Source organism: Rhamphochromis longiceps, linkage group LG7, assembly GCF_057381845.1.
Source record: "Rhamphochromis longiceps isolate RC_006_pf linkage group LG7, R_longiceps_female_GT1.1, whole genome shotgun sequence".
Classification (NCBI taxonomy): domain Eukaryota; kingdom Metazoa; phylum Chordata; class Actinopteri; order Cichliformes; family Cichlidae; genus Rhamphochromis; species Rhamphochromis longiceps.
Window position 1 is genome coordinate 49,511,882 of NC_140563.1, and position 13,266 is coordinate 49,525,147.

Here is a 13,266-nt window from a genome sequence, read left to right on the forward strand (position 1 = left end):
ATTCTCAACATTCACTGTATGCTCACATTGGGGACTGCTATAGTTTAGGACACTGACATAGCATAGTCTCTGTTATAGTACGTACTTACTTTTACACTGTTCACTATTATAGTCTGTTCAGAGCACTACTCTTCCACTACTGTAGATATATTCATGGCTGTTAGGATGCCTGGGTCGTTGACCCAGGGTTTTTGAGTTTATTATATTATTTATACTTTCTAGTCTTTGGTTTCTTTGAGTTCTGTCTTATGGTTTATGTCTCTGTCTTCTTTAGTTGCTCTGTCTCCCCTATCACCTGTATCCCCTTGTCTAGTTCACGTCTCCGTGTATCCTTAGTTCCTATATCCCCGTGTTCAGTCAGTGTTTGTGTCTGCCCTGGTCCCACGTCTCTGTTCCCTCTGTGGTGCCTGCCTGTGAGTCTGTGTTATGTTTCCTATTTTACTTTGAAAGTCCATGTCTGATGTTAATGTGTCTGGTTTTGCTTCCCCTTGTCTCGTTAGGCCTGATTTGCCCCAGCTGTGTTTCCCTCCTGTTATTCATTCCCTGATTGCTCCTTCTGTGTATTTAAGCCCTGTGTTTCTCTGTGTCCGTGTCGTGATCTACCGTTTTCCTAGCTGTGTGTTCTGTCATTCCTCCAGTTTAAGTTTGTTTTGAGTTTTTTCAGTTATGTTATATTTTGAGTACCAAATTAAAGCCTTTTTGAGTTCACGACTGTCTCCGGTGTCTGCACCTTGGGTCCTATTCCTGTCTGCACACAGCCACACCTAACAGAAGATCGCGACCATACTATGGACCCAGCAGACATTGAACTTCAGGAGCGACGCCGAGCAGCCTTTGCCCAGCTGGAGGAGGAACTCCGCTGGAAGCCATGGCTCACCCCTGACGTCGGGCGCATTTTTCATGGCACTCAGCTGGCTCTCGGCGGTCCCCGGAGCTGTCAGAAGTCTCCACCTGTTGCTCCGCTGCCACTCAAGATGCGGCCGCTTCAGGTGGGAGTCCTCCGCGTGGCTTCAGGTGCTCACGCTCCGGCCTCAGCGTCACCATTCTGTGCACCGGAGGCTCAGTTGCTCACGCCGCCAGCTACCTCTGCCCAAAGGAAACGGCGCTCACGTCGCCGTCATATGGACACGTCTGAGCAACCTCCAGTGGTGAGTCAAAAGGACTACACTTTCCAAACTCCACCTGAGCCGTTGATCGGTAAAGATTATGAACTCACCTCAGACACTTTTGGGATTTCTTTTCTCGACGAGGATTTGGATTGGGAGGCCAGTTTTGGTTTGAATCTTCCCGCGCTAGTTCATCACAATAAGCATTCGTCTGAGATTTTTAGTTCGAGGTCTGCTCGTTGGGGTGGGAACAAATTAAAACCTGAGTTTGCCGAGTCTGTTTTTTCTGAGATTGTGAACACTGCTAAACCTAAGACTGTACAGACTGTTAAACGTGGTGGGAAAGGGTCGTCACCTGTTTTTGATGAGCCAGTTTTCAGTGTGCCTGCTCCTTTGCCTTCCGGTGCTCCTTCGCCCAGGGCAACTGCGGTCCAGCCATCTCCTGCACCTGTATCAGTTCCTCGGGTGAGGGGGGCTAGGGCCCAGTTTGTCCCTGCTCCAGTTTCCAGGCCAGCTGAGGCTCCGCTAGTCTCTGCGCCCGTGCCTATTCCGCGGGTGGGAGCGGCTACTGCCCAGCAGGCCCCTGCACCGGTTTCTGTCCTCGCTGGAGGCTCGGGTGAGCCCGTCCAGCAGTCTTCCGTAGGCTCGGAAGACATAGCTCAGCTTAGTGCTCATCCACCACCTCACCCACCATTACTGCCATCGTTACAACAGTCAATACAACTTAAACTTCTGTCCATAGCTCGAACATTAGCTCACCTATCGGCTCAGTCACCTGCTCAGTTACCGCCTCAGTTGTTTACTCAGCCTCCCGACTCCGCTGGAGGGTCCGAGGAACCGCTTCTGCCGTCTCTTCCTGCTGGAGGGTCCGAGGGGCCCGTTCAGCCACCTGTTTCCGCTGGAGGGTCCGAGGGGCCCGTTCAGCCACCTGTTTCCGCTGGAGGGTCCGAGGGGCCCGTTCAGCCACCTGTCTCCGCTGGAGGGTCCGAGGGGCCCGTTCAGCCTCTTGCCTCGTCAGCTGGGGGTCTGGGAGGACCCAGCCAGCACGTCCCAGTGTCTGCTGATGGTTCTGGCGAGGCCGTTCAGCCACCACCGGCTCCACCGCCTGGTCCGGCCTCCGAGTCTGCAGCTCCGCCTGGTCCGGCCTCAGCCTCAGCCTCTGCAGCTCCGCCTGGTCCGGCCTCAGCCTCAGCCTCTGCAGCTCCGCATGGTCCGGCCTCAGCCTCAGCCTCTGCAGCTCCGCCTGGTCCGGCCCCAGCCTCTGCGGCTCCGCCTGGTCCAGCCTCCGAGTGTTTAGCTTCGTCTGCTCCTGAGGTCTCCATGCTGTCTGTTCCTGCACGTCCTGCTCGTCCTGCACGTCCTGTCTGGCCTGCACGTCCTGCTCGTCCTGCACGTCCTGTCCGGCCTGCACATCCTGTCCGGCCTGCTCGTCCTGCACGTCCTGTCCGGCCGATGACTGGACGTCGTTGCCGTCATGGACAGCCCCCTGAACTACGTCGGTGCCTACCGCCCGGCCGGCCTCCTGATCTGCTCGGTCGCCGTCGGTGCCTCCCGCCCGGCCGGCCTCCTGATCTGCTCGGTCGCCGCCGGTGCCTTCCGCCCGGCCGGCCTCCTGACCTGCCCGGGTTTGGACTGTTGTGCCGTCAGCCTCCGGGCCGGCCCCCTGAACTTTTTTGAGTCTGTTGCCGGGGCCTCTGCGCCTTTCGTGAGCCCTTTTGTTTGTTAGCTTTTGGACTATGCCTGGGCCTTAGTGTTGTTGTTTTGGACTTTGTTCCTGTGTTTTGTTCTGTTGCTTTCCGGGCTCCATTGTTTGTTTGTTTTTGTTTTTTTTGTTGTTGTTTCTGGCTCCTTGTTTGGTTTTGTTTCGAGCCCTCCATCCTGTTTCCCCCGCCGCCCGCCCTGGTTGGGTTGTTTTTGGTTTTTTTTGTTTTTTTTTGTTTTGGTGTTTTGGTTTGGGCTGGCTTAAGGGGGGGGGGGGGGTACTGTTAGGATGCCTGGGTCGTTGACCTAGGGTTTTTGAGTTTATTATATTATTTATACTTTCTAGTCTTTGGTTTCTTTGAGTTCTGTCTTATGGTTTATGTCTCTGTCTTCTTTAGTTGCTCTGTCTCCCCTATCACCTGTATCCCCTTGTCTAGTTCACGTCTCCGTGTATCCTTAGTTCCTATAGCCCCGTGTTCAGTCAGTGTTTGTGTCTGCCCTGGTCCCACGTCTCTGTTCCCTCTGTGGTGCCTGCCTGTGAGTCTGTGTTATGTTTCCTGTTTTACTTTGAAAGTCCATGTCTGATGTTAATGTGTCTGGTTTTGCTTCCCCTTGTCTCGTTAGGCCTGATTTGCCCCAGCTGTGTTTCCCTCCTGTTACCCATTCCCTGATTGCTCCTTCTGTGTATTTAAGCCCTGTGTTTCTCTGTGTCCGTGTCGCGATCTACCGTTTTCCTAGCTGTGTGTTCTGTCATTCCTCCAGTTTAAGTTTGTTTTGAGTTTTTTCAGTTATGTTATATTTTGAGTACCAAATTAAAGCCTTTTTGAGTTCACGACTGTCTCCGGAGTCTGCACCTTGGGTCCTATTCCTGTCTGCACACAGCCACACCTAACAATGGCACTAGATCTGTTAACCACACATCGGTACATCTGAATATGTAGCACATCTGTATATTTGTTCATAGTACATCTGTATATCTGCCTGTCTGTATAGCAATATAGAACATCTGTATGCTGTACAGTTCAGCTGTATATCAGTACATTTGTCCATAGTACATCTGTATATTTGCTCTCTGTGTAGCAATACAAACCTCTGTATACTTAACTTATTTGTAGTGCTGTCAGCGTTAATCTTGTTAAAATGACATTAACACCATAACCAGATTAACGCGGCAAATATACGTTAGCGAGTTAGCGCGGATCGCCCTGTGCGTGGGGCTGCACGGCGTCAACGCGGTTAGCTCATTGACACATTAGCATCATGCAGCCCCACGCACGGGGTGACTCGCTAACGGAGATTTGCCGCGTTAATCTGGTTATGGTGTTAATGTCATTAATTAATGCTACTACTGCACATTCACCCAATGTGTATACTATATGTGTATATATATATATACGTTTTTCCTCTACACCCCCCCCCCCCCCAATTTTTTTGCACATGTCGAGGAGCGTGTCAGGCTACATTTCACTGTGTGTTATACTTGTATAACTATGCATGTGACAAATAAAGAACCTTGAACCTTGAACCTATTACAGCTGGGATGGGCTCCAGCCCCCCTGCAACCCTGAACTGGACATGCGGAAGAGAATGGATGGCATATAGACTGTAGGTCCCTTGAGTGAACCCATCACCATGTTATACTCATGAATTGGACCACATCCATCTTTAAACTTGGCCTTGTTGCTAAGAGGAACAAATTAGATATATTTATTCATCCCTATTGGGAAACTACAATAACGGGGCAGCTACCATGCAGGATCCATGGATGCAACAAACTGGCCAAGGCCACAATAACCTAGCATGTCTTTGATGTCAACTTTACACCTGTAAATTGTATTTTTCACATTACTGACAAAACCTTACCACACAGTGTGCAGCTTGTGGGCCGTGCAATTGCACATTCAAGATTTTAAACCAGTAAGTAACATGACATGGAAGCTATATAATTTTATGCAAGGTACTTATATTCAACACAATTAGGTATTCCCTCTGTGGACAACTCAAACAAATTTCACGAAGGTTACTGACATTTTAAACTAGTAAAAAGCTTATGCCATCATTATTAGCTCAGTGCAATAATGAGCCACAGTTTAAAGTAGCTTCAAAAACTAGATTCAAAATCAGTTTGGTATACACTTTAAATAGGTTTTTATATTTATGTAAAAAGAAAATTAAATGTTAAATTTCTGAAATCCTGAAAGAGCTTAGCTGGTGAGAAAATACCAAGGAGCGACATGCCATTGTTTAGTCGGCTCAAAATGCATTTCAAATCAATGTCTCTGTCATCACGACTGTTTATTTTTATTAATTTCCCAAAACCTACGTGCTATTACCTTAAGAGCATATTTAAAACCACATTATGTCTGAAATGTTCCACTGGAAGCCTCAGGTACCATCATCGTTTCTTTCTAGCGCAAGGCAGACAACATCAGTGTTGCATAATAATATTATCTCAAATAAATGCTCTGTTGGATCAATATTTTGCATCCACCAGACATCTAGGAGTTCCAGCAGACAGCTAGGTGAAGCCTTACAGTATTAAACAGTTTTTTTTTGGTTTTTTTTTAGATTTTTCTGTGTCTGTGTGCCACCAGAGCAACAGACTCAAAATTAAATACACTTCTCCTGCGGGCTATTACCAGTATGGTTTCAGCTGACGCCTTCCAAGATAGAGAAGAAATAGTGCGTTATGTGTTGCTTCCTGTTAATCAATAAAATGTCTCTTTAGCTAGCAATAAGCTTTGTAAGATGCATAGTAAGTGTACAGGAAACCACTATAGCTTTTCTAATTAACTCCAGACGGACATCATACCACAGAATCCTGTTGTGCATCCCGGTGATGGATGAAAAACTTGCATGCCAGTATATGCAGCTTACCTGTCTTCAGAACACATTTGTTTATCCAGAGAATTGATCACAAAAGACACAGGAAATATCGTAGATTGGGATATTTCAGTTCACTTGTTCGTCTGCAGCAGTTGGAGGTCAAGATTTTTTAGATTTAAAAACAGTCGCTAATAATGTAAACCTTTATTTAGACTACGTTTCAGTTGTGAGTGTGTGTGGAACATTAAGAGAACCTAAATGTCAAACTGTATTAAAAAAACAAAAAAACAATTAGGACTAGATCCCAGGAAGAGAACAATACTCCACACAGGATTGTCAGTGAGGGTGGTTAAAATCACCTCATGGTTAAAAATAAACATGAATAAACTAAAAGAAGAACTGGTCCTTGTGTAGACACTTTCTTTATTGTTATATCTTCTTGGTGATGTCTTGAACTCGTGTGTGCAGACTTGCTGTCACAGTTATATACAGTGAATTTGCTCTGTACAGTAAAACCTTCTAGTGTTGTATTCCTATAAATATTTCATTGGTTGTCCTATGACTGGTGCCTTCCTGACCCCAGTTATCTCAGGCCAAGCACACACAGACACACACCCACACACACACATACACACACACACACACACTGATAGTTCAGTCTGCCATTGATAACTGTGGAGGGATTGTCTGCGAGTTACAGCATTGATGAACCAAAGTCTGAGAAGGCAGATGACAAAATGCAGCACATGCAATAAATTACTCTAATATACAACAACATATTCTCTAATGTGTGCACTCACAAGACACTTTATTAGATACATCTTTTGCCTTCAGGACTGCCTCAATTGTTTTCAACAGATTCAACAAGGGGCTGGAAACATTCCTTAGACATTTTGGTCCATATTGACACGACAGCATCATACAGTTGCTGCAGATTTGTCATTTGAATATCCCAAAGGTTCACTGTTGGATTAAGTTCTGGTGATTATGGATGCCATTTCAGTACAGTAAACTCATCATTATGTTTGGGTTGGGTTTTGAGGCAACTGTTGTTGTGAATTAATATATAGAAGTAAAATAGAAGTAAATATAGAAGTAAAATTTAATTTGTGTCACAAAGATCATAAAGACATCCACATTATTAAACAAACCTCCAGATATTTGGTGCCATACGGAAACAAAAACACAAGACTGATATTAAAACCAAAAACTGAAATGAAGTTGCAAAAATCTTAATTTTAACTTCACTGCAACTTCATTGCAAAAGTTTAACCAATGTTTAGGCATTAACATGTAATCAAATATCTCTGTAGTGTCAATGTGTTGTCTTCTTAGCACTTAATATTGACAAGTACGGGTATTAGTGGACTCGGGATCACATCTTTTCTTTTTGTAAATGATGTGTTCCTCTTGGCCTAATTGGGTGATGAACTCCTGCAGCATAGAGTAGAGTTAGTCCCTCCAAGCCTGAAGCCTTGCTTCCTACCTGAAAAATGTTGGATGCTGCATTATGAGTAGGAAATTGGGGTGTTTCTGCAAATGGATAAGTTAAACTACCTTTGGGTTGTTGTTCAGGGCCCTGTTTCAGGAAGCCGGTTTAGAAAACTCAGAGTGAAAAACGATACGCAGGGTTGAGTAACCCCGAACTGTCCAACTCGGAATATTCGGTTTCAGAAAGGCTGATAATAAGTAGTTCAGTCAACGCGGAGTTGCTTTAACCCCAAGTGAAGCGCGCGGACGAGGATACATAAAGCCCTGATCAGTGGAGCACAGATTAAGTGAGTCACCATGGAGACGGAGGGAAAGAAGGCGCGGTCAATGTATTTTACAGCGCTTGAGGCCGAAATTCTGATGGCAGTATATGCCGATAACATGCAAATTCCGCGGAAAAAAGTAACACAGCGACAGCTGCAAAAGAAAGTGAGCATGCATGGCAAAACATAGCCGACAGAGTCAATGCGTGAGTGTTAATTTAAACATTGATCTAGGGATTTCCACCCATTTAACACGTTATTTTATCATATGTTATTTTATTTGTTATTTTATACATTTTATTTTGTGACGTGATGTGAGCGCAGGTGCAACCCAACAGGCCCCAAACGTTCCTGGCAGCAAGTAAAAATGAAATATAAAAATATAGTCCAAACAGGTAAGGTGTAATTGTATTATGAGCCATAGTGCTTGGTCTGTTTGTCCGATGTAAATCAATTGCAGTTAGAGGCTACATTAATTTTCTGTCTGTAAGCACTTATTGAAATTATCTGAGCACATTACAAGTACATATTTGCTTACTCTGTATGCTCAAATGTGGCCCGTTATAGCCAACAGAAAAAAAGCGGAGGCCCGAAAAACAGGTGGGGGTCCTCCACCACCACCACCACTCACAGAGGCTGAGCAGTTGGCCCTCAGCCAAAACAGTGGGCGCCCTGTGGCCGAAGGCATCTCTGCGGGGACATCCTCTGAGTCAATAACCCCGCAAGACACAAGTGCCTACATAGGGGGTAAATTCAAAATAATACATGATGTGCATACATCCTTTCTTCACAGTCACCTTTGCAGTGCTACTCATTCATTTGATAAACTCTTTACCATAATGGATTATTTTGTAGTGAAGTTATTTTCCTACTGATTTTGCCTTCCCTCAGTCTTGGTTGTCTTTGAGAGCATAATGACAATGAAGTGTAAGGTGATTGGTATGTTTGTTAATTGCCATTTGGTCCCTTGTAAGTTATAAGTGACCTGTATAAACCTCATATTCTATCAGTTGATGGTGATGGTGTACTGCATCTGGTGCAGCCTCCTGTTGAGCCAGACCAACATGCAGTTGTGAGTAATACTCCACAGATTATATGAGTTTACAGTAGAACAGCAATGTTGTTTATTTCTTTACTACAGGAAAATAATGAAGAAACATTGACAGCTGTTACAGAGGAGGAAGCAACAGAGACACTTTATGAGGTTTACATCTTTTAATACTTTGTGTACAGGAAACACAGGTGACCAATAAAGCCAGTTGAACAAAAAATCTGTTTATTCTTCTTTCAACATGTTGAGGTGATGGGTCAAAAGAAATGATTGTGACATATGGTGTCTCTGACTGCTCTTCCATCTTGTATGTCCGTGGGAGGGTCAGGATGTTCATGGTTTGGATCACTGCTGTTTGGTTCAGAAGGACAGTGTTCTCCTCTAATTGTGGCAATGTTGTGAAGAATCACACATGCCACAATAATGTCACATGCCCTTTCTGGGGTGACCCTGAGTCTTTGCAGGCACTGGAACCGGGCCTTAAGCATTCCGATAGTCATTTCAACTCTGGCTCTTGTCCTGCAATTAGCCAGATTATATCACTGCTGTGGGCCCGGTTCAGGGTCAGGGTAAGGGGTAAGCAAATAGGGTAAACATGGATACCCCCTATCACCAAGCAAGTAGCCAGTGAACTCTCCTAAGACAGAAGGATACACTTCAGTTCAAATGTCCCTGAAGCAATTGGTCTTTATATATTTTAAAGTATTTTCAACTCACCATGTCCAAATTTTGTGCTCAGTGTACATTCACGGAATATTTGTGAGTCATGGACAGAGCCTGGCCACTTGGCTTCCACATTTGTGATAATGTTGGCAGCATCACATACGATCTTCACAGTGCAGAGAACACAAATTAGCATCCATTACTATAATGAAATAATTTGTTAGTTTGAAATGCTACAGGGAACTATGTACCTGTACATTAATGCTGTGGAAAGACTTCCTGTTCACATAGTCTCCTTCATTTACTGAAGGAGCAATGATTGGAATGTGAGTACCATCTATACAGCCAATCACGCCTGGGAACCCTGAAAATAAATGTAAAATTTAAGTAGTAGTTCAAGTATCACCACATCATAAATTAAGTTTTGGTCATCCTGATACCTGCAATTTTGTGGCATCCCTCTTTGATGAATCTTGTGGGTCTATGACCGGGGAACACCACAAACGTGTACAGGAGACGTTTCAGTGCAACTGTAACATTCCTGACTGCCCGACAGACGGTAGCCTTGGAAACGTGCTCAGCGTCACCAATATTATACAGAAAGCTCCCGTTTGCAAAAAACCGAAGTGCAATACAAATAATATGTACAGAACTGAGAGCATGTCCGCGATGTGTCACATGCGTAATATATGGCCTGAGGATGTTATCCAAATAAATTATAGATTGTGCTGAGAAACGGTAACGTTCGCACAGACAATCATCAGGAAATGATAAAATGTCCAAATGCGCTCTGATCACTCTCTCCCGGCGGAGAGCTCTGCGGAGAATTTGGGCTTCACGATCTACTGGCTCTTCAAGGAAGGGACACGCCATGTCTGACACTTCCTACTGTCAGGTTTCCGACAAAGGGGCGGAGACAGTCAGGGTTAGTTGTAGTAAACCTGCTAGGGGGCAGGTTAGCTTCACGGCGTGTGTCGTCATAGTGACTCACTCAGGCTTCAGCTGAACTCGCTTTGTGAAACCGAAAACCCAGAGTTTTCGTTAACTCAGGGTATACTTACTCAGTTTTTCCACTAAACCGGCTTCCTGAAACAGGGCCCAGGGCTAGAAGTCTGTTCTTATGCACAAACAGCTGCTCCATCTACTGAATCACAAACCCCTGAACTATGGCCACAAGCAGCAGAAATTAGTTTCTTCCATAGGTTGTCCTGTTTCACCATTAGAGATACTGAAAGGTGAGGACTCTGGGCACATGCTTGCATTCGATCCCTCATGAACAATGCTGGAAGACAGAAGTGATGTCACTTTGGTGTTGTTTCAGCAAGCCATGTATCTCTCTATTTTTGTAACCTTGTGCAGGTGTTGCTGCCACCACAACCAGGTTGAAGACATGCGTTTAAAATGATGAAGGGTTTTTTTTTTTTTTCAAGAATACCTCTTGAATGTCTCCTTAGGTAAAGGGGCATATCCAACCAGGTGGAGACTCTGGGTCAAAGCTGAGACCCACATCATCCCCCTGAACCTACAGTAGCAGGCTAAACTAATAATAAAAAATGAGCATCATAAGAACATAAGAGTTAAAAGCACAAAGAAATGTAGGAAAACACAAAGAGCACAAACAAACAGTTTGACAAAAGCAAAATACAAAGCCCTGTACTACAGAGCTGGATTAGGGCCGTTGTGAGTAGCTACATAACTTCAGGGTTAACCCTTGTTTCAGTATTAAAAGTTGGCTCGCATGTTACATTACCATGGTAACCTGCACTGCAAACCTAACCTTCTCGGGAGCACGTTATGTTCAAGACACATGATTGTCACTGTTATGATGATTTCTGATATGAGGTTCAGTTCTACGGTGGTGATCGCAGGGTGTGCACAGGTCAAGTGCCACTATGACCCTCCAGAAATTAACGAGGACAGGGGATGATCGTTCAGCTCTTTAATGGCAGATTTAGCGTGGGTGTGGGTATGTGTGTGTGTGTGGTTCTACAAACAGAATGGAAAATAGAACACAAATTACAATCAAATTATAGACAACAATAATCACCATATAACATATTACAGCCACATACTTGTCTTATAGGCCCTAATACTAAGCTGGCGGCTTTTACTTATAGTCTGAACCATATTTGACAACAAAGAAAATAAACATCTTCCCATCACTTAACTCTTGTGCCCCACTCACTTATGATGCCAACTAAAGAAGGCAAATACACATAACAAATCCCCAACTCAAACTGAACTCAGTTTGGCCTAGGCGAACTTAGCTTAGCTTAGCCCGCTTAGCTTAGCGATAACTTAGCTTATAGAAAATGTACAAACAGAGGACGTCCAGAGCAAGAAAACATACAGGCTATCCTTCTTACACAAGAAATATCCTGTAACTCACCAGTCTTATGGACGCACACTCTCATTGAACCCACATAAACTGCTCCCGAGCATAACTTGTGATTCACACTGCCTTCATGAACACCATTTTCCATCCCAGTCAAACATTACTCACAAAACGGCCGCGCCCTCTAGTGGCGAGGCAGAAACTGCATCACAGTCCTGCCTTCAGAACAGTCACATACCAAATCACCACCTACTGGCCAGTCAGTGTATGTCTTTGATGTCTTTTTTTAGATTGGCATCAACTAAGAAATAGATTTTTTTCAGAGCTAATTTATTTCTTTTTCTTTTTTATATTTCCTGCAAACAAGTTTAAATCAATTGCATTTTTCTGTAAGCCTTAATATAGTGACATGATCATAAAACAGGGCACCTTTACACTACTTCCAGACCTTATATTCCTATACATAGCTGAGTGTCAGCATTAATATAGCACTTTTCTGGTCTCACTGATCTCAGTGCTTAGTGAAAACATATTCACAGGGTGCCTTTTAATACTTTGTTTCTGCACTTAACCCTTTTACACACAGCTCTATAACTAGATAGATAATATAGTTTGCGTACCCTTTTCATTTTTTATACCACTCTGCTGCTGGGAGACCCGTATATGTTTCTGACTGGTCATATACTGCCAACACTGCTTCTTTTATGTGAGGACGCTCATAGGTGGACTCGTAAATCCTGGTTGATTTATTGATAATCACCTTCATGTGACTGCTCGGCCTGATTGATAGGGATCGATTGTTGGGCTAAGTGAAGGCAGATAAGGGGAAGATATTTAACTTTAAAGTAAGACAGGAATATAAAACAACCAATAGAGAAACATGAAGAGTAACAATAAGTAAGAAGAGAGAGACAGGAATGCACAGAGGGCACAGGAAGAAAATGTCTAGTAACTAAAAACTAATGGATTCCATGACAACTATGACGAATGCCACACCTGAAGGAGAATTTTAAAAAAATGGATATACTGTTTACAAGAAATGACTGCTATTCAATTCAATTCAGTTTTATTTATATGGTGAAAAATCACAACATCAGTTGACTCAAGGCCCCTTATTTTGTAAGATAAAGACCCTGCAATACATAATACAAAGAAAACAGAGAAACCCCCAACAATCATATGATGCCCTATGAGCAAGCACTTTGGCAGACGTAGGAAGGAAAAACTCCCTTTTAACAGGAAGAAACCTCAAGCAGAGGAGGGGCAGCCATCTGCTGCAACTGGTTGGGGGTGAGTGGATAAAGACTGGACAAAGACATGCTGCAGAAGAGAGCCAGAGATTAGTAATACCAAATAATTACATGCAGAGAGGAGTTTAAACACATAGTGAGTGAGAAAGGTGACTGAAGAAGAAACACTCAATGCATTAGGTTAATCCCCTAGCAGACTAGACCTATCGCAGTGTAAGAAAGGCAAATATGCAAGTTTTAAGCCTAATCTTAAAAGTAGAGTTAGTGTCTGTCTCCCAAATCCAAACTGGAAGCTGGTTCCATAGAAGAGGGGTCTGAAAGATGAAAGCTCTCCCTCCCATTCTACTTTAAATACTCTTGGAATCACTAATATCTAACTAACATCTCTGTTGCTTGTGGGGCTCGCACACAAGAATTTCACTCGCATGTGCTGTGCCAGTGTGCCTGCACATGTGATGTGACAATAAAAGTGATTTGATTTGATTTGATTTAATAAGCCCACAGTCTGAGGGCAAAGAGCTCTAATGGAGTGATACTTTACTATTGGGTCATTAAGATATGATTGGGCCTGATTGTTCAA

General features: G+C 44.0%; 1 protein-coding gene across 1 annotated transcript; it reads left to right on the plus strand.

The window, feature by feature from the left end:
* Positions 1–788: 788 nt before the first annotated feature.
* On the plus strand, positions 789–2,783 carry LOC146666186 (uncharacterized). The gene is made up of 2 exons (XM_085410971.1): positions 789–2,069; positions 2,235–2,783. Exons 1-2 carry the CDS (start codon positions 789–791, stop codon positions 2,781–2,783), a joined length of 1,830 nt encoding a protein of 609 aa, XP_085267097.1.
* The last annotated feature ends 10,483 nt before the right edge of the window (positions 2,784–13,266 follow it).